Raw genomic sequence first — 22,034 nt, 5'->3', positions numbered from 1 at the left:
AGTGTACACACTTGTCTTGTTCCTGATCTTAAGGGAAACGCTTTCAGTTTTTCACCAATGAGAATAATGTTTGCTGTAGGCTTATCATATACGGCCTTTACTACGTTGAGGTAGGTTCCTTCTATGCCCATTTTTTGAAGAGTTTTAATTATAAATGGGTGCTGAATTTTGTCAAAGGCTTTTTCTGCATCTATTGAGATGATCATATAGTTTTTATCTTTCAATTTGTTAATATGGTGTATTACATTTATTGATTTGCATATATTTAAGAATCCTTGCATTCCTGGAATAAACCCAACTTGATCATGGTGTATGAGCTTTTTGATGTGTTGCTGAATTCTGTTTGCTAAAATTTTGTTGAGGATTTTGTCATCTATGCTTATCAGTGATAGTAGCCTGTGGTTTTTTTTGTGTTGTCCTTTTCTGGTTTTGGTATCAGGGTGATGGTGGCCTTGTAGAATGAGTTTGGAAGTGTTCTTTCCTCTGAAATTTTTTGGAAAGAGTTTTAGAAGGATAGGCATTAGCTCTTCATTAAATGCTTGATAGAATTCTCCTGTGAAGCCATCTGGTTCTGGGCTTTTGTTTTTTGGGAGATTTTTTTATCACAGCTTCAATTTCAGTGCTTGTAATTGCATTGTTCATAATTTCTATTTCTCCCTGGTTCAGTCTTCCAAGAATGAATCTGTCCATTTCATCCAGGTTATCCATTTTATTGTCATATAGTTGTTCATAATAGTCTCTTATAATCCTTTATATTTCTGCATTGTCTGTTGTAATCTCTCCTTTTTCATTTCTAGTTTTGTGTATTTGATTCCTCTTTTCTTGATGAGTCTGGCTAAACGTTTGTCAATTTTATCTTCTCAAATAATCAGCTTTTAGTTTTATTAATCTTTGCTATTGTTTCTTTTATTTCTTTTTCATTTATTTCTGCTCAGATCTTTATGATTTCTTTCCTTCTACTAATTTTTTTTTGTTGTTGTTCTTCTTTTTACAGTCATTTTAGCTGTAAAGTTAGGTTGTCTATTCAGTGTTTTTCTCGTTTCTTGCGGTAGGATTGTATTGCTATAAACTTCCCTCTTGGGACTTCTTTCGCTACATCCCATAGGTTTTGAGTTGTCCTGTTTCATTGTCATTTGTTTCTAGAAATTTTTTTATTTCCCTCTTGGTTTCTTCAGTAACCTGTTGGTTATTTAGAAATGTGTTGTTTAATCTCCATGTGTTTGTGATTCTTACAGCTTTTTTTCTTGTAGTTGATATCTAGTCTCATAGCACTGTGGTCAGAGAAGATGCTTGATACGATTTCAATTTTCTTAAATTTACTGAGGTTTGATTTGTTACCCAAAAAGTGGTCTATCCTGGAGAATGTTCCATGTGCACTTGAGAAGATGTATTATTCTGCATTTGGATGGAATGTCCTGACAATATCAATGAGATCCATCTCATCTAATGTATCATTTAAGACTTGTGTTTCCTTATTAATTTTCTGTTTTGATGACTATCCTTTGGTGTGAGTGGGGTGTTAAAGTCTCCTACTATTATCGTGTTACTGTCAATTTCCCCTTTTACGTGTTAGTGTTTGTCTTATGTATTGAGGTGCTCCTATGTTGGGTGCATAGATATTTACAATTGTTATGTCTTCCTCTTGGATTGATCCCTTGATTATTATGTAGTGTCCTTCCTTATCTCGTGTAATCTTCTTTAAGGTCTATTTTGTCTGATATGAGGATTTCTATAGCATTCTTTTGCTTCCCATTTGCATGGAATATATTTTTCTGTCCTCTCACTGTCAGTCTATATGTATCTTGAGTCTGAAGTGGGTTTCTTGTAGACAGCATATATATGGGTCTTGTTTTTGTATCCATTCGGCCACTCTGTGTCTTTTGGTTGGAGCATTTAGTCCATTTACATTTAAAGTAATCATTGATATATATGTTCCTACTGTCACTTTCTTAATTGTTTGGGGTTGATTTTGTAGATCCTTTTTCTTCTCTTGTATTTCTTGACTATTTAAGTCCCTTTAACATTTGTTGTAAAGCTGCTTTGTGGTACTGAATTCTCTTAACTTTTGCTTGTCTGAAAAGCTTTTTATTTCTCCATTAGTTTTGAATGAGATCCTTGCCAGGTACAGTAATCTTGGTTGAAGATTTTTCCCTTTCAGTCCTTTAAATATATCCTGCCATTCCCTTCTGGCCTGCAGAGTTTCTGCTGAAAGATCAGCTGTTAAGCATATGGGGTTTCCCTTGTATGTTACTCCCTTGCTGCTTTTAATATTTTTTCTTTGTATTTGTTAGTTTGATTAGTTTGTGTCTTGTCGCATTTCTCCTTGGGTTTATCCTGTATTGGACTCTTTGTGCCTCTTGGACTTGATTGACTATTTCCTTTTCCATATTGGGGAAATTTTCAACTATAATCTCTTCAAAAATTTTCTCATTCACTTTCTTTTTCACTTCTTCTTCTGGGACCCCTATAATTCTAATGTTGGTGTGTTTGATATTGTCCCAGAGGTCTCTAAGAGTATCCTCAGTTCTTTTCATTCTTTTTTACTTTATTCTGCTTTTCAGAAGTTATTTCTACCAATTTATCTTCCAGCTCACTGATTCATTCTTCTGCTTCAGATATTCTGCTATTAATTCCTTCTAGAGTATTTTTAATTTCAGCAATTGTGTTGTTTGTCTCTGTATGTTTATTCTTTAATTCTTCTAGGTCTTTGTTGATTAATTCTTGCATTTTCTCCATTTTGTGTTCAAGGTTTTTGATATTCTTTACTATCATTATTCTTAATTCTTTTTCAGGGAGTTTGCCTATTTCCTCATTTATTTGGACTTTTGTATTTTTAGTTTGTTCCTTCATTTGTGCAGTATTTCTCTGACTTTTCATTATTTTTTTTTTAACTTATTGTGTTTGAGGTCTCCTTTTCTCAGCCTTCAAGATTGAATTCTTTCTTCCTTTTGGTTTCTGCCCTAAGGTTGGTCCAGTGGTTTGTGTAAGCTTCATACAGGGTGAGACTTGTGCTGAGTTTCTGTTTGTTTGTTTTTCCTCTGATGGGCAAGGCTGAATGAGGTGGTAATTCTGTCTGGTGATTATTTGGTTTGTATTTTTGTTTTTGTTGTTTATATGAGGCATCCTGCACAGGTGCTACTGGTGGTTGGGTGATGCCAGGTCTTGTATTCAAGTGTTTTCCTGTGTGTGAGTTCTCACTATTTGATACTCCCTAGGGCTAATTCTCTGGTAGTCTAGGGTCTTGGAGTCAGTGCTCTCACTCCAAAGGCTCAGGGCTTGATCTCTGGTCAGGAATGAAGATTCCAGAGGTGGTTTTTTAAATGGCATTAAGTGAGATTAAAACAAATATCCAAAAACGAGAAACTAAAGGTGAACCCCAGACAAATGACAGTTACAAAATCAGGCAAATAATAATAATGAAATATACACATATACATATCCACCCATGAGCAAAGTCAAAACAATCCAACAAAAATAAAGTACAATAGATTGACCCAGCAAACAAAGGAAATAAAAAATTATATTTACCAGTTAAGAACAAAACTAAGTACAAAGTGGAAAACAAAACCAAAGAAGGGTACCAAGCGGGAAATAAAGCAATGAAAACAAAATAACAAATATGTTGAGAGGAAAGAAAAGAAAGAAAGAATAGATAAGGAAAGTTAAGTTGAGGTAGATGAAGAAGATTTATATACAGTAAAGTAACTGCAAGGGGAAAAGAACAGGAGGAAAGGCAAGCTAAGGAGTAAATGTAGAAAAAATATAATAGGTTTAAAATAATTAAAAGTTAAAAATATAAAAAAGAGAAAAGAAAAGAAGAAAAAACAGAAGAAAGAAAAAATGAAAAAAAAAAAAAAAGGAAAACACCACAGAACTGCAAAAGCCCAATGTAGATGCAGAGGTTTAGAACAACAAAAAAAATGTGACTGAATATACACATATACATATACACCCATAAGCAAAATCAAAACAGTCCAACAAAAATAAAGTACAATAGACTGACCTGACAAACAAAGGAAACCAAAAATTATATCTACCAGAACAAAACTAACTAAAGCACAAACTGGAAAACAAAACTAAAGCCCGGTGCCAATTGGGGAATAAAGCAAAGAAAATAAAACTAACAAATATGTTGAGAGGAATGGAAAGAAAGAAAAGGAAGAAAGAATATATATGCAAAGTTAAATAGAGGTAGATAAAGAAGATTTATATATATTAAGGATTAACTGCAAGGGGGAAAGAACAGTAGGAAATCCAAAGGAATAAATGTAGAAAAATAATAATAGGTTTAAAAGATTAAAATTTTAAAAAAAGGAGAAAAGAAAAATAAAAAAGGAAAACTCCCCAGAATTGCAAAAGCCCAGTGTAGAGGCAGATGTTTATAACAAAAGTAAAAACTGTGACCGAGGAAAAAAAGTAAAAAAAGAAAAGCTCAAAAGCTTAATTAGACTTCACAGTGCCAATAAAATCAACAACTACAAAGGGGGGTGGGGGGGTGGAGGGGAGAAAAGGAAAAAACTCCAAAAGAATCTACAGAACAAGCCAAAACATAAGAAGAATAAATGTTTTTCTTGAGTCACTGCTGTCAGAGTTTTTTCACTCGCTGGGAGTCATAGTCCACCTCACCTTCCTAGGATGCCCTCCAACACTGTGCTGATCTCTGGACCTGTTGTGGGGGCTCTCAGATTCTAATCTGGTCCTACTCCTCTGTGTTTTGTCTCCAATGTCCACAGCTATCAGAACTAGTGTGTTTTCTTTTGTGGGAGCTCTAAATGACCTTTTATATATTGCATAGACACAGAGTCTGCCTAGTTATCATATAGATTTAATCTGCAGCTTGTACAGCTGGTGGGAAGGTTTTGGGTCTTCTTCTTTAGTCACACTGCCCCTGGGTTTCAATTGTGGTTTTATTTCCACCTCTGCGTGTGGGTTGTCCACTGGAGTTTGCTCCTGAGGCTGCCCTGAAGGACTTGGGTTTGCCCCTGTGAGGGCCAGGTGTGGAGGTGGTGCAGCTGCTTGGATTGCAGGGGTTCTGGCAGCACCAGGTACTTAGGGTAGTTGGCAGGTAGGGCAGCAGGAAATATAGTGCTTTAGAAAGGTATGGCAACCAGTATTGGCGAATACACTCCAGTATTCTTGCCCAGAGAATCCCTCTCCCTGACAGAGAAGCCTGGAAGGCCACACTCTATAGGGTCTCAGTCAGACACTCCCAAAGTGACCCTGGGAACATAGATGCAAGACTTTTTTGCCAGTGGCAGCTCTGCCCCAGTGAGAGTTAGGCATAAAGTTGGCATAGCTGCTTGGCTTGTGGGGACCCTGGCTGTGCCAAGTGTGCAGGGACACAGACTGCCTCTACTGCAGGAGTTATGACCCTATCAGAGTCTTTTTTCGAGCCTCTTGTAGCTAGCGATCAGAAGGCCTCTTTGGCCAGTCTTTCTCTGTAGCTCTGCCCATTCAGGCACTTAAAGAGCTCTCTTGCCTAGGGTCCTCTATTATTTAGCATGTCAGGCACATAGAGGGGGCCCCCCTGGCTGGGGTCCTACTCTGTAGTTTGGCATGTCAGGCACTTAAAGGGGCACCCTGGGTGAGGTCCTACTCTGTAGTTCAGTGCATCCGGAGTTTGATGGGCCAGCCTTTCTATTGTTCAGCTGCCAATGCTGGCGTGTTGGGGGGGAGAGGCTATGGTGATGGCTCCACCCCCTATGCGTGACTGAGCACGGCCTTTCGCCTTGCTTCCACAGCCACCCAGCTTTCCTCCATAGGCATTTCCCACCACAATCTCTTCCCTCACATCCCCTCAATCTGTCTCTCCATAGTCAACAGCAACCCTCACCCTGGGATTGCTCCACAATCCCTATACTCCAGCTCCCAGCCGCTGTGCCTTCCAGGGGATCTATGTCCCTTTCCAGGGTATATATGGCTGTGGCGAGGACTGTCTGATTCTCACTGCATTTAGGCTGCACAGATCAGCTGTTTCACTCTCAGCCTTAAATGTTTCTCCTCTGACTCAGACAATTGCCCTGATGGGATTGGACCCCTGCTTCAGTTCCCCCATTCGCCAAGGTCAGGTCCAATCCTACTAACACTTCTGTTTTCCCCCCTACTTCCTTCGTCCTACCGAGCTTTGCACGGGTCTATATGTTCTTTACTGCTGGTCAGGTACTCCTGTCTGCTCTCAGCTGGTGTTCTGCATGCACTTCTGTGTCTGAAGGTGTATTCCTGATGTTTCCATGGAGAGAGATGTACTCCATGTCCACCTACTCCTCTGCCATCTTGTTCTCCAGTTGAGCATATTTTTATGTCAGTCTCTAATTTCCTTTTTTCTGCTCCATTGATCTATGTGTCTATCCCTTTACCAATACCACTCTGCCTTAGTTTGCTAGGGCTGCCTAACAAAGTGTGACAGACTAGGTGGCTTAAAATAGAAATTGATTTTCTCACAGTTCTGGAGGCTTAGATCAAGGTGTTGGCAGGATTGGTTTCTTCTGAGGGCCTCTCTCCTTGGCTTGTAGATGGCCATCCTCTCCCTAAATCCTCACCTGATCTTCCCTCTGTGCTTGTCTGAATCCTAATCTTTTCTTATAAGGATACCATTCATATTGAATTAGAGTCCAACCATAAAACCTATCTCACCTTAATTTGAGAAGTACTGTACTGGTGGCAAGATTACTATTTTACTAGATTGCTTATGAATGTTAATGGCTATTATTTCTACTACAAGCTTTAAAAATAAACACAAAATATCTCAAGTGATTAGAAAAATTTTATTCATCATCCCAAACAGGATTATATATTACAAATTCTGATCAAAATAATATTAAAGGTGTTTTCAGCAGTACCACAAACTATCTGTACCTGAAGATAAAGTCAAATAGTAAACTAAATGGCAACCCATGCCAGTATTCTTGCCTGGAGAATCCCATGGACAGAGGAGCCTGGCAGGCTACAGTCCACGGGGTCACAAAGTGTTGGGCACGACTTAGCAACTAAACAAAGTATACACTGAAATTTACTCACATTTAAAATATCACTTTGTTTAGAAAAATTAACATTTTTCTGGTTATGATGTAAGACACACAAATAGCTACTTTGATTTTTATTTAACAAACACATGAACCATTCCCCATGCTCCGAATGAGTCATCATGAGTATATAAAATCTTGTAATTTTTTAAATGGTACTTGAGACAGTTTACATTGTTTTATAGAACACAATACAATACTTCTAATTCTCCTCACACTGCCTTTCAACTCTACGGTGAGAGCTGTGCATAAAAACATAGCAGCTTGGGTAGCTCATGGGTTGCAACATAATCTCCACACTGGGTTGGGCTGGGGGATGGCAAGGAAGGCATTCTAAGATATAAGTTCTGAGAATAAAGAAACAGAGATTTCCCTCAAGAAAATTTATACTTGTCTCCTTTATAAGCACAAGTCCCATATAAAAAGTATTATCACTGAATTGCTCTGTCTGACTTATAAACTGTAATTAAGATTCCAGTCTGATGTGGAGCAGCTTAAAATAGCATCACACACCCTGTTGATTCTTGCCTAGTTGAAACAGAAACATAAATTTGAGGGAAGAAGGTGGAAATGATTATTATCAATTCCCCTTTAATAATACTGATATAGGTATCCATGGGCACAGAAAATTAAGTAAAGTAAGTATTCCAAATTCTCTCCCTCTCCAAATCGCTTATACCTGATTTTGGCTGGCCAGAGATTTACTAATAAGGAGGTGAGGGTTTACTTCCAGGAAAAGCTATAATAGTGAGACAGAAGTTCAGGGCAGAGCAAGCACCAAATACAGGGCAGTACAGAGAGTGACCTGCTTGGGACCTAGGAACTAGGTAGCATGTGGAGTAGCAGAAGGAGAGCCTAGAAGACAAGCGCTTGACCAGTAAAGTGAAAAGACCTGCTCAATTTAGAGAAGGGAGCACCATGGTAGTATCTCTGAATTCATAAACCATACAATTCAATGCCTTGTTATAATGAAACATTCTTTTTTTCCTAAGCAAATTTAGTCATGCAATCTTCTGAGTAGGGACTGTGTCCTATCCCAGTGTCTTAGAAAAGGATTTGGAAGTAAGAAACAGAACATTTCTTGAGTACTTACCTAATTCTAGGTCGACACTAGGTACACTTCATTTAAACCTAACTTTAAAAAGTCAGAAATATCCATCATTTCACCAATTCACTCATATGGAAACTGAAGCTATGAGGTTCCCTACCATAAATCCCACATAATCAAGCTGGGACTCAAACTCCCGCATAATTTAAAACTTTGTGCCCTTTTATGCTAACATGCCACTTTCCGTAAGTGACATGTCAGAGGTGACTACCCTTGGTTGCAGGTCAGGAAGCAACAGTTAGAAGTGGACATGGAACAACAGACTGGTTCCAAATAGGAAAAGGAGTATGTCAAGGCTGTATATTGTCACCCTGTTTATTTAACTTATATGCAGAGTACATCTTGAGAAACGCTAGGCTGGAGGAAGCACAAGCTAGAATCAAGATTGCCGGGAGAAATATCAATAACCTCACATATGCAGATGACACCACCCTTATGGCAGAAAGTGAAGAGGAGCTAAAAAACCTCTTGATGAAAGTGAAAGAGGAGAGTGAAAAAGTTGGCTTAAAGCTCAACATTCAGAAAACGAAGATCATGGCATCTGGTCCCATCACTTCATGGGAAATGGATGGGGAAATAGTGGAAACAGTGTCAGACTTTATTTTGGGGGGCTCCAAAATCACTGCAGATGGTGACTGCAGCCATGAAATTAAAAGACGCTTACTCCTTGGAAGGAAAGTTATGATCAACCTAGACAGCATATTAAAAAGCAGAGACGTTACTTTGCCAACAAAGGTCCGTCTAGTCAAGGCTATGGTTTTTCCAGTGGTCATGTATGGATGTGAGAGTTGGACTGTGAAGAAAGCTGAGCGCTGAAAAATTGATGCTTTTGAACTGTGGTGTTGGAGAAGACTCTCAAGAGTCCCTTGGAGTGCAAGGAGATCCAACCAGTCCATTCTAAAGGAGATCAGTCCTGGGTGTTCATTGTAAGGATTGATGTTGAAGCTGAAACTCCAATATTTTGGCCACCTGATGCTGTCTCATTAGAAAAGACCCTGATGCTGGTAAAGATTGAGGGCAGGAGAAGGGCATGACAGAGAATGAGGTAGTTGGATGGCATCACCAACTCAATGGACATGGGTTTGGGTGGACTCCGGGAGTTGGTGATGGACAGGGAGGCCTGGCATGCTACGGTTTATGGGGTCACAAAGAATTGGACACGACTGAGCGACTGAATTGAACTGAGCCTGGGTCTTAGTGACAGAGGAAGAGGAGGAAGAAAGAGAAATAGCTGCTGGGACATTTCTTCAGAGAAATCCTCTTGACTGATCAAAAACTAGAATTTTTCCCAGGCTTTAAAGCTATTACAAATTATGACTATGTGTTAGAAGATGGGAATGTGGCACTTTCTCTGACCAGGTTTTGAGGGAGAAATGTCCCCTGAGGATTTATAACATGGAGAACAAAAGAACTGTTCAGTTTCCAGAAGATGGAACTAGGGACTTACAGACATTGGCAGCCTTAGCCTTGTGACAGTGGGTGAGGGTTTACTGGAGTGTGCGAACTCACTACAAGTGTGTTTCCTAGATACAGCTCTGGTCCCAATCTATAAACCCCTGCTTTCCTATGTAATTTCTTGCTGTCCTATGTGCCATTTGAAGTTTTATAGCCTAAAAGGCTAGAATCCATGGTTTAGGGTCACAAAGAAAAAAGAAATGAGCACAGTCTATTCTCAATTACTTGCATCCATAAGAGAGTATCAATAAAGAGTAAGAGAAAGGTGTCTGCAGAAATTGGCACTTCGTGGACTGTTGCTAATGGTTTCCTGGAGAAGTGGAAGGTACAAGTAGAAACGGGATACATCTTGAGCCTAAGGGAATCAGATGCTCCTGGATATTAAGAATATCATGACCAAAGGCTAATGCCTCCAAACATGAACTATTTCACCGTTTGGAGATAAGGTATGTTTTAGATAAAGTTATGAAGACAGTGTAAGCATTTTGGACAAGAAAGAAACACTTCCCTTTATCACCTCAGGCTCTCAATCTGAGCAGAAAGATATTAAGTGGGGAATGGCAAAAACATCCTGTAAACTTCTCGGTCAAGCATGTTAAGCAGGCATAAAGATTCTGTGCTGTGGGACTTCCCTGGAGGTCCAGTGGTTAAGACTTGGTGCTTCCTGTGCAAGGGCTACAGATTTGATCCCTGGTTGGGGAACAAAGGTCCCACATGCTGAGTGTAAGCGCTAGTCATTCAAGTCTGACTCCTTGCGATCCCATGGACTGTAGCTTGCCAGGCTCCTCTGTCCATGGATTTCTCCAAGCAAAAATAGTGCAGTAGGGCAGCCATTCCCTTCTCCAGCAGATCTTCCTGACACAACCAAAAAAATTTTTTTAATTAAAAAAAAAAAAAGACGCTGTGCTGTGATCAGTGAAACAGGCATGTACTGGGAGTCATGGTACTCTTTGAGTTAAGAGACCCACCTGTTTCTTGCTCAGCTCACACCTTTCTGTGCTTGTTTATTCAGCTATAAAATAAAAGGGTTAAAACGAATGTTGCAGTGAGGCTCCCTCTGGCTCTTAAACTTCAAGGGCAAGCTGATTTTCACATGAGTGCTAATGTGTTTGGGGGTATGGTGGCACACATTCTGCCATCTAGTGGTCATATTTCAGGGTTTGTCCCACTGCTCAGCTTCTCAGGATGGCTCCGTTTGGAGAATCGAGATTTTATTCCAGGATCCAGATGTCAGCAGTTGCAGCAGAGGCGAGAAGGATAAGAGCTCCCTGCTTAGAGAAGGAATGAGTGGCCACCTGGTTGTCAAGTGAGAGACTGTCAATCTTGACTCTCAGGACCTCTCTGGGGACATCCATGGATGTATAACTTCTACCAAGTTAACATAAGAGGTTTTCTCCTGGGAAGGCAGGCAAACTATACATGGAAATGGTCAGATTAGGAAAATTACTGCTGGAATATGCAGGTGAGGAAAGAAAAGTGATCTGATGAGGCGCTGATTAGCGGATCCAAGGTCTCTGGTCACTTAGCAGAGTGCAAGGTTAAGAAGCACAGAATGAAGTATAACTGAATCTATCAGAGCAAGCCTGGCCTTCAGAGTGTAGGGAAGGGCTTTCATTCTGCAAACTTAGGGTAGGATCCAAGATCTGATGCCTGTGAAACCAGAAGACAGTCAAAAAAAAGGTATTTGAGCAGCCAGTTGTGTACAGGGGGATAGATATGGAACCTCTATCAATGTGGACACAAGATAGTTTAGACTCTGAACCCTTCAGGGACAGATAAAAATAACCTAAAAAGAGTGGGTAAGACCCTCCCACCCTGGCGAACAGTGGGAAACCCAGTCTGAAACGGGTAGAAATGTTTAGTGTATGCACTTCTAGATGTTAAGTTTGCGCAAACGTTTCTCACTAAACAAGCTGGATTTTGCCCAGGAACACTAAAATTACCTGTTAAAATTTTTCGATCATGAAAAAGAAAAAGTTAAGGTTCAGCTATTTAGAATTTGCGTATAATTTCTATGGGCTGATTTTCTAGCAAAGAGAAAGTTGATTACAATGACCTGTCATTTGGGGACAAGTTTACTGGTAACCCTAAAAACTTATGTTATTTATGAGTAGACCCAATGACAATGCACTGAAAGTTCATCCTAAGAGAGGAAGGTCATTGGTTATCATGTATCAAAAAGTTTTTGTTATTTTTTAATTTGGAGTGGTGTGGTCATAGGTTGTACATTTTCCCAACTTTGCTTTAGGAAAACTTTCAGCCCATTCTCTCTTCTGGTTTCCATCTATGATATTACTGTTATTCTCTAGTTTTAGAGGAAAATCTGCCAGTTTGGTCCAGAAAGTAGTCCTAAGCAGCCTAAATAAAATGTAAGATGGCTTCCTATCCTGGACAAAGAAAAAATAGCATGCTTCCTGGGCCTGATATCCCTTTACCTGTCACTTAGAATACACAGTCAAAGTGACTCATGAAGAGATGTGGAGACACAGCCATCCCAGCCCACTCAGAGATGTATCTTCAAGGGAGAAAAGAAAGCAGGGGTTTCAGAGTGGGCAGTACTTGATAAAGTTGGGATGTTTCAGTTCTTGCTTCCCCCCAGTATTCAATAGAGAGGACAACTGGGAATGGATGCAAACTTTATAAACACGATGGTCTCGGGTGGGGAACAGCTGCCAGGTTTGCCACTTGTGTGCATTTCAGAGTCCTGATGTAGTATTGGAAGAGGAGAGGGCACAGGCAGGTTTACATACCATGGAAACTGGTTCATAGGCCACAAGTGAAAGATATGGAACTGTAATTGATGAATAAATACAATGAGGAGTACATTTAGAAAAAGTAGAGGTATTTCTATTAATATTTTAGGGTTAACATTAAAATTGGGATTGATAAGGATTATAAATTCATAAAATATTAAGTGACCATGAATCGCTCATATTTTACCTATTGATTGAGAATGAAAGAAGGAAAATAAGTTTTATGAAATCACAGCCCTTTTGAAATCATGTCTGGTAGCATAGTCTCACTTGAATGATTTGTCAAATGAGTACTATCAGGTCAATGAAAATATTCTCACAATGGCTGGAAATTGAAGCATCACACACACATAAGTTTTCTTTTCACTTCAAATATGAAAATAGAAGGTGTATGGAAATTTACATATCTTTGACAAGACTAGAAATAAACTGTCATTTTCTTATATGATGCCCTGTGCTCTAAATCAGTTCCACACCAGGTTGCTTGTAAAAGGAATCGCCTCACATCTTTTCTTGACATCACCTGAAATCTGACCACTTGATTATTAACTCAGCCTCCACAACCTTAAAAGTAGCCCTAACATACAGGCTTAAAGGAGTTAAAATTTTACTGGTATATACCCTTCCTTAATTGCACCTGGTAAGCCCATCTTCCAGTGCAAACATTATTTAACATTTTGAAAGCACTTATAGAACATATCATATTCTATATAAGGAATATTCTTCAAAGGGTGAGGGAGTTTCCCTCAAAGGAACTGGGTTGCTTAACAAAGGGAGGGGGAAAAGAGGCAGGCATCTGTCTCACTCATGTCTGCCTCGTCACTGTAACCTAGTTCACCTGGCACATGGAGACTCTAATAAATGTCAGATGAGAGAATTGTATCAGATGGCTCAGGAGTTAGGACTCTCTGTATCTTCAAACTTCTCATATTTCTTTGGTTCCTACTTATGTTTGACATGTATCTTTTTAAACAGTCATCTCCCTTTTGTGTAGGAGGGGAATTCTATTAATACCATTTCGACCTACTGTCTCAGTACAATTGGATAACTTCATCCCACTCAGAAACAGGCCAGACTCCATTGGGCGACACGTTCGGGGGAGAACGCTTCCAGTCCCATGTCTTTATAGGAATCTTCCAGGTCTTACCATAGTTGGCTTCGATGTATTCGACGGTTTCACAGGGAACACGAAACTTTGTGTCTACAAACTCAGTCCAGCACAGTGTAAACTTGGGAAACAGGTACCTGTGGCAAAACAGGCAATGTGGAGAGGAGTTAGGCTCCAACAGTGGAAGTTTAGCTAAGGAACCCACAGCTAGTGTACTCTGGGCCAAAGGACAGTCCTCTTCCACTAAACAGCTTTGGGGAACAGATACAGGGGACATTTTGTTGTTAATTGTCTAGCATCTCCTTCCTTTCTAATGTTAACTGTATCCCAATTTCACTCCCCTAGTCCCAGTCCCTATGGTCCAAAAGTGGCTGACTCCACTCCTAGGCTCCAGAGATGGGCAAAAAAGACTCAGACCTAACCAGTAAATTATAGTCATTAGGTCAGGGAAGGGAATTTATACAAATTAGGCAAATGGAAGTCAGTCTTGGAATTTCTGTTGGAACTACCGGGGGAAGAAGTGTTCTTGCGCAGAGGTTTCTAAGCTGTGGGATGGAAGCTGAGAACTGCTGGTGGCCAGCTTTGTTGTTAGCAGGGAGAGCCTGTCTGAGACTGCAGTTAAAGCAAAAAGTTGCCAAAAGAAGGAGGCAAATGATAAGAGTCTGGAAAACCCTGGGGAAGTGTTTGGGTTTGGCCGTGACAATTCCTTGAGGTGAAGTCGCTCAGTCGTGTCCGACTCTTTGTGACCCCATAGATTGTAGCCTACCAGGCTCCTCCTTCCATGAGATTTTCCAGGCAAGAGTACTGGAGTGGGTTGCCATTTCCTTCTCCAGAGGATCTTCTCAACCCAGGGATCGAACCTGGGTCTCCCACATTGTAGGCAGACGCTTTACCGTCTGAGCCACTAGGGAAGCCCTAAATATATAAATATTCTTTTTAAATACATTTCTAGTATTTGAAATTCATATACATCGAGGGAGGTACATATAGCAAGTGAGAGAGGAAACAAAACCTTCCTAGTTAGCCAGAGAACCTAAATCAATCCTGGCAATATATGACATTTTCCAACAACAGCATCACAAATACTTGTATTTTTGTGACAGGTCAAGTTAATTTCTCTGTCCTGGGTTTCACTGTGGTCCTAAATGGCTTTTGATAACACTAGAGAGCTAAAGAAGAAATTCCCAGGCTCAGTCAGAGTATTTCTTAAACTCTTTTTCTAACTTGTACAGTACTGAGAATTTCATACCACAATATGTGAACAAGGTAAGACCCAATATATATTGGCCTTTTAAGCAAAGCTTCACCCCACCCCCTCCTCAGATGCAGGAATAGAGATCCTATGCTTGGATGTTCTGTATTTCAACAATAATTCGCTAAAAAAAAAAACAGTTATACAAACCACCTTCTTCCTGCTCTGCCTTTTATCACCTGCCCTTTTTAATTTCTATTCTCAGTCTCAAACTTTTTTCTTATTTTTAATAGGTTGCACATCATTAAATCTCTATCAAATTCAAACTGCTACTAAAAGAACCCAACTAAAGAACACTAAAATAAGCAGCATCCGTGTAAGGTGATGCTTCCTTCACAGCATGGACTTTTCAGGGAAGAAGACAGGCATGACTCTAAGATGCTCTCCCAGGCTTCTTCCTTGCTTCCATTCCTCACAAGAACCCACCCTCCTCTCCCCTTTTTTCCCTTTCTTTCTTTCATCTCAAATGCAAAAGAATCTCTCTAAGCTAGCCCAAGGAATATGTTATAATGAATTTAACTCAACTCATAGCAGAATTATTTCAATTAGTAAGTTTTGTTACTAAAACACATTTCTTAAAGGTATTTTGGATCAGTGAAAAGCTCTATATTACAAAGGGAACTAGCAGGTTTGTTAGATTTAAGTTTATATAGTTTATATTATAGACTGTGTTGTTGCTTTCTGAGAAATATTTCTGTGTTGTTGCTTTCTGGGAAATATTTCTTTCCTTCACAACATGGCAAGAACCTTTAGTAATAAGATTTGAAGTAGCAATACCAGAGATGAAAGAAATGTAAAATATCAGAGGATTAAATAAAAAAGGAACAGAGAAAAAACAGATTCAAAGTGTAATCATATTATAGAAAAAGGGATCTAACGGGGATGTTCTTCAAGGAAAGGTCAGTTCTCATATATTTTGCTTCTCAATATCATGTTTTACTACCAGATGAACTTAAAGCCACAGATGAAAATGACAGGCTGAGCAATTCTAAAGAAAGCAACAAGTCCCTGCTACCCAAAGCAATAGGTGCTGGCAGTTAATAGACAATCCCAGCTGGCTTCTATGAAAAGAAGGCCACAGCAAATTTCAGTGCTGAGGAAGAAATAGGATACAGCATAGTTCCACCATCTGCTGGTCCCAATTTTACTCTGCACACTCATATTCATGGAATTGCTTATTTTGCCATGAGATATAACCATCCATCATCAGCCTCTACCGTCCGCAATCAGATGCTGGTCAGCAGAATGTCCACCTGTCGCATCTTATCAAGTTGACACACTGAAGTTGAAATGAGAGAGAAATCATGGTCTATCTAGTAAAATAGGCCAGGAAACTTCTCTCTCAAATTTTATCCTCTACAGTTTTAGAAAAGAGGTACAAGAATGAAAAGAATGAAAAAACATCCCATTTAGAGTCAGACATGACTGAGTGATTGAACCGAACTGAACTGAAAAGAATGAAAAACCAGGATGACAGGGTGGGTGAGAATACTAAAAATTTTATCAAAGCTTTCATAAAATAAAATGTTCAAACTTTCACTGAACAATGAAAGATTTACAAACAAAAACAAAACATTTAAAATATATAAAGAATCTTAAAATTACTCAAAGACAATTTAACTCAAATGTTTATTTTTGTTCCTAAATAGAAATATCCCTAAAACTGTGGTTTTCTTTTCACCAGATAATTTTTAAGCCTTTCAGCAAAAAGAAAACTCCAGCTTCCTAGGAAAAGAAGGAAGGTAAACAAACCATAAAATGTAAAAACTGACTGTAAAATGGGATTGTGGAGAGGAAGTTGTGGGGGTAGGGTGTTAAGTGACTCAGAACAGCACACTCTGTCCAGGTTACCAGTGAATAATAACTAAGACTATAATATAGTCAATGTTATTTTAGCTTTTAAAGCCCAGATTAAGTTCTCCTAAGCAGTTTTTACTTTAAAGCTCTGAGATAGGATCCAAAATGTGAACACATTTAATTCAGACTAAGCAAGCCCCAATCAGAACGTAAGTTCAAGGGATCTTATCACACACAAAAAAAATCCATTTATTTTCTATTTCATACCGCTTTTACTTCATTTTAGTTTTGCAAAAAACAGTAGTTAGAATTTAGTTGGAATAGATCATTTTTTCCCTCACAGACATCCTTAAAATCTGTAAAACTACTTATTGGTGGCTGGATAAACTAATTTCATCAATTGTACAAACTATAAACATAATAGCTAAGTGACAAACACTGTTTTTACTGTTGTTAGTTAGCTAGGCTAAGTGAGAATCTATTACAACCGAATCTGACCTTTTTAAACTTAAGTTTGCATTAAACTCTAGAGTTGGAATAGCAAAGCCATTTTTTAAAGAATTTCTTGCAAAACAACACTAGCGTATTCTCATTACCAATTCTGTCTCCACTTTTAACTCTTAATGTCTTTTTCTTGTGTAATTGCAGTGTCTAAGCCCTCTAGCATACTGCTTAATAAAAGCAGAGACAGCACACATTCTTAGGTTTTATTTTTTTAAGAGAAGGGCTTCTATGTTCAGAAGCCCTTCTCTTAAAATCAGGAAGAAAAAAAAACCTACAGCCTGTTATACAAAGTGAAGTAAGTCAGAAAGAAACAAATATTGTGTATTAACGCATATATGTAGAATCTAGAAAAATTGTACTGATGAACCTATTTGGAGGGAAGGAATGGAGACAGAGATGTAGGGAACAGACTTGCAGACACAATGGGGGAAGGAGAGGGTGGGAGGAATGGAGGAAGTAGCCAAAGGCATATATACACTATCATGTAAAATAGATAGCTGGTGAGAAGTTGCTATGTAACTCAAGGAGCCCAGCCTGGCACTCTATGATGACCAAGAGAGGTGGGGTGATGGGAGCTGGAAGGCTCAAGAGGGAGGGGATACATGTATAATTATGGCTAATTCACATTGTTGTAGGACAGAAACCAACACAGTACTGTAAAGCAATTTCCCTCAAATTAAAAACTAAATTTAATTAAAATTAATTAATGATTAAGAAAAGGACAAGCGCTTCTGAAGTTTCACCATTAAAAATGATTGCTCACTTTAGGTCTTTGGTATATTCCCTTTACCAGGTTTAAAGAAATTTCAGATCCCTTTTACTCTAAGTTTACTAAAAGGTCTTTTGTTACTGTTAATTATGAAATATATCAAATGTCTTTAATGTCATCTATTAAAATAATCCTGTACTTTTTAATTCCTTTAATCTTCAAGTGTTGAGAATTACACTAATACACACACACTACAAAATTCTATTCTTTTGCATTTCATTTAGAATATTTTCCTCTGTGTTCACTAAGACAGTAATTTCCCTTGGAATTTTTTTGGTACTGTTCAAGTTCAGTTTTCCTATTAGTCAAAATGAATGCATTAAAGTAAGTTTCTTTTTCCCCCCAAATGAATTACTTAATATAGGGAATAATCTATACTATGAAGGCATTGTAAAAGTTTCCTATAGATTTTCTAAGTCTTTGGTAGGGAAAAGAAAAGAAAAGGAGGATTTTTAATTAGCAATTCAATTTCATTAATGAGTATAAGTTATTTAGGTGTTCTTGAGTTGATATTGCTATTATTTCCAGAAAGTTTTATCATTTTCCACATTTTACCTAATTATCACACTTGAGACTTGTCTTCAGTTCAGTTCAGTCGCTCAGTCGTGAATGACTCTGAAACCCCATGAATCGCGGCATGCCAGGCCTCCCTGTCCATCACCATCTCCCGGAGTTCACTCAAACTCACATCCATCGAGTGGCCATCCAGCCATCTCATCCTCTGTCATCCCCTTCTCCTCCTGCCCTCAATCCCTCCCAGCATCAGAGTCTTTTCCAATGAGTTAACTCTTCACATGAGGTGGCCTAAGTACTGGAGTTTCAGCCTTTAGTATCATTCCTTCCAAAGAACACCCAGGGCTGATCTCCTTTAGAATGGACTGGTTGGATCTCCTTGCAGTCCAAGGGACTCTCAAGAGTCTTCTCCAACACCACAGTTCAAAAGCATCAATTCTTCAGCGCTCGGGTTTCTTCACAGTCCAACTCTCACATCCATACATGACTACTGGAAAAACCATAGCCTTGACTAAATGGACCTTTGTTGGCAAAGTAATGCCTCTGCTTTTGAATATGCTATCTAGGTTGATCATAACTTTTCTTCCAAGCAGTAAGCATCTTTTAATTACATGGTTTCAATCACCATCTGCAGTGATTTTGGAGCCCCCCAAAATAAAGTCTGACACTGTCTCCACCGTTTCCCCATCTATTTCCCATGAAGTGATGGGACCAGATGCCATGATCTTCGTTTTCTGAATGTTGAGCTTTAAGCCAACTTTTTCACTCTCCTCTTTCACTTTCATCAAGAGGCTTTTTAGTTCCTCTTCACTTTCTGCCATAAGGGCGGTGTTATCTGCATAGCGAGGTTATTGATATTTCTCTTGGCAATCTTGATTCCAGCCTGTGCTTCCTCCAGCCCAGCATTTCTCATGCTGTATTCTGCATATAAGTTAAATAAGCAGGGTGACAATATACAGCCTTAATGTACTCCTTTTCTTATTTGGAACCAGTGTGTTGTTCCATGTCCAGTTCTAACTGTTGCTTCCTGACCTGCATATAGGGTTCTCAAGAGGCAGGTCAGGTGGTCTCGTAGTCCCATCTCTTTCAGAATTTTCCAGTTTCTTGCGATCCACACAAAGGCTTTGGCATAGTCAATGAAGCAGAAATAGATGTTTTTCTGGAACTCTCTTGCTTTTTCCATGATCCAGCAGATGTTGGCAATTTGATCTCTGGTTCCTCTGCCTTTTCTAAAACCAGCTTGAACATCTGGAAGTGCATGGTTCACGTACTGCTGAAGCCTGGCTTGGAGAATTTTCAGCATTACTTTACTAGCGTGTGAGATGAGTGCAATTGTGCAGTAGTTTGAGCATTCTTTGGCATTGCCTTTCTTTGGGATTGAAATGAAAACTGACCTTTTCCAGTCCCGTGGCCACTGCTGAGTTTTCCAAATTTGCTGGCATATTGAGTGCAGCACTTTCACAGCATCATCTTTCAGGATTTGAAATAGCTCAATTGGAATTCCATCACCTCCACTAGCTTTGTTCGTAGTGATGCTTCCTAAGGCCCACTTGACTTCACATTCCAGGATGTCTGGCTCTAGGTGAGTGATGATACCATCGTGATTATCTTGGTCATGAAGATCTTTTTTGCACAGTTCCTCTGTGTATTCTTGCCACCTCTTCTTAATATCTTCTGCTTCTCTTAGGTCCATACCATTTCTGTCCTTTATCAAGCCTTTCTTTGCATGAAATGTTCCCTTGGTGTCTCTAATTTTCTTGAAGAGATCTCTAGTCTTTCGCATTCTGTTGTTTTCCTCTATTTCTTTGCATTGATCGCTGAGGAAGACTTTCTTATCTCTCCTTGCTATTCTCTGGAACTCTGCATTCAGATGCTTATATCTTTCCTTTTCTCCTTTGCTTTTCGCTTCTCTTCTTTTCACAGCTATTTGTAAGGCCTCCCCAGACAGCCATTTTGCATTTTTGCATTTCTTTTCCATGGGGATGGTCTTGATCCCTGTCTCCTGTACAGTGTCACCAACCTCCATCCATAGTTCATCAGGCTCTCTATCAGATATAGTCCCTTAAAACTATTTCTCACTTCCACTGTATAATCATAAGGGAGTTGATTTATGTCATACCTGAATGGTCTAGTGTTTTCCCCTAGTTTCTTCAATTTAAGTCTGAATTTGGCAATAAGGAGTTCATGATTTGAGCCACAGTCAGCTCCCGGTCTTGTTTTTGCTGACTGTATAGAACTTCTCCATCTTTGGCCGCAAAGAATATAATCAATCTGATTTTGGTATTGACCATCTGGTGATGTCCATGTGTAGAGTCTTCTCTTGTGTTGTTGGAAGAGGGTGTTTGCTATGTCCAGTGCGTTTTCTTGGCAAAACTCTCTTAGCCTTTGCCCTGCTTCATTCCGTATTCCAAGGCCAAATTTGCATGTTACTCCAGGTGTTTCTTCACTTCCTACTTTTGCATTCCAGTCCCCTATAATGAAAAGGACATCTTTTCTGGGTGTTAGTTCTAAAAGGTCTTGTAGGTCTTCATAGAACCATTCAACTTCAGCTTCTTCACTGTTAACTGGTCGGGGCATAGACTTGTATTACTACCGCTCCTTGGTGAGACTTGTCTTAGTAGTCCACAGATTTTCTTTTCAGTCAGTGTAGCAAAGCTGAGAGTATAAACTCTAAAGCCAGACATCCAGGGTTTGAGTATTGAATATTGTCATTAATTTTAACATTTATAATTTAAGAACTAGCATTTTTATTTGTTGGTCTTTGATACTGTTTTTTTATTTCATTCATTTCTTCTCTAGGTTTCCTTCCTCCACTTTCCTTGGGCTGACTGTGCTGTTCTTTTAATTTCTTCAGTTGGTAACTTTATTTTTTAAAATCTATTCTTTCATACTTACTGTTTTCAAGGCTACAAGGTTACCTCTATCCTTTTAACTGAATTCTACAAGTTTTGATATGTAGTACATTTATCAACTTGTGTAAACGCTCCATTTATAGTGGATAAGAAAGTGTATTCATCATTTGCTGGATGAAGACTTTTATATATCAATACATTAAGTAGGTCAAGCTTGTTGATTTTGTCCATATCTTCAATATTTTGGGGATTCCCTGGTGGCTCAGATGGTAAATAATCTGCCTGCAATGTAGGAGACCTGGGTTCAATCCCTGGGTTGGAAAGATCCTCTGGAGAAAGGAATAGCTACCCATTCCAGTATTCTGGCCTGGAGAATTCTATGGACAGAGTAGCTTGCCAGGCTATAGTCCATGCGTCACAAAGAGTCAGACATGACTTTCACTTCACTTCAATATTTTTACTGACATTTTCTTTGCTTGAATAAGCAGTTTTTAAAATAAAAGTATAACCAAAATCTCCCACCATAATTGTGGACATGTCAAATATTCATAATAATTTCATCAGTTTTCAATTTATATGTTTCAAAGGTATATTGCTACAGTCATTACAGTTACAGTCATAAATATTATTTCTTCTTGGTGGACTATTCCTTTGTAAAATTATGTAGTGGGCCTTTTAATCCTTTAACATTCCCTTCAATAAAATTCTACTTTGTCTGATACTAAAATTACAGTACAATTTTCCTTGGTTAATAATACCTGGGTATATCTTTTCCATCCCCATAATTTTCAAGCTTCCTGTGTGGTTTTGTTTTAATTTTGCTTTTTCCAAGCATGTTATAGCTAAATGGTGTTTTATTTGATGATCTTTATCTTTTTATAGGTTAGCTTAATCTGTGAAT

General features: G+C 38.9%; 1 protein-coding gene across 1 annotated transcript in view; it reads right to left on the bottom strand.

Annotated features, from left to right (window-relative positions):
- Positions 1–13,369: 13,369 nt before the first annotated feature.
- FKTN (fukutin) overlaps positions 13,370–22,034 on the bottom strand; it is a 37,086-nt gene continuing 28,421 nt past the window's right edge. The window contains exon 9 of the mRNA XM_068974036.1: positions 13,370–13,583. Within this exon, the coding sequence (XP_068830137.1) occupies positions 13,370–13,583 (214 nt within the window). The remainder of the gene's footprint in view (positions 13,584–22,034) is intronic.

The sequence above is a fragment of the Capricornis sumatraensis genome, chromosome 6 (assembly GCF_032405125.1).
Source record: "Capricornis sumatraensis isolate serow.1 chromosome 6, serow.2, whole genome shotgun sequence".
NCBI classification, from domain to species: Eukaryota; Metazoa; Chordata; class Mammalia; order Artiodactyla; family Bovidae; genus Capricornis; species Capricornis sumatraensis.
Note: the sequence above shows the minus strand (reverse complement) of the source record. Positions and strands in the feature narration are given on the sequence as shown.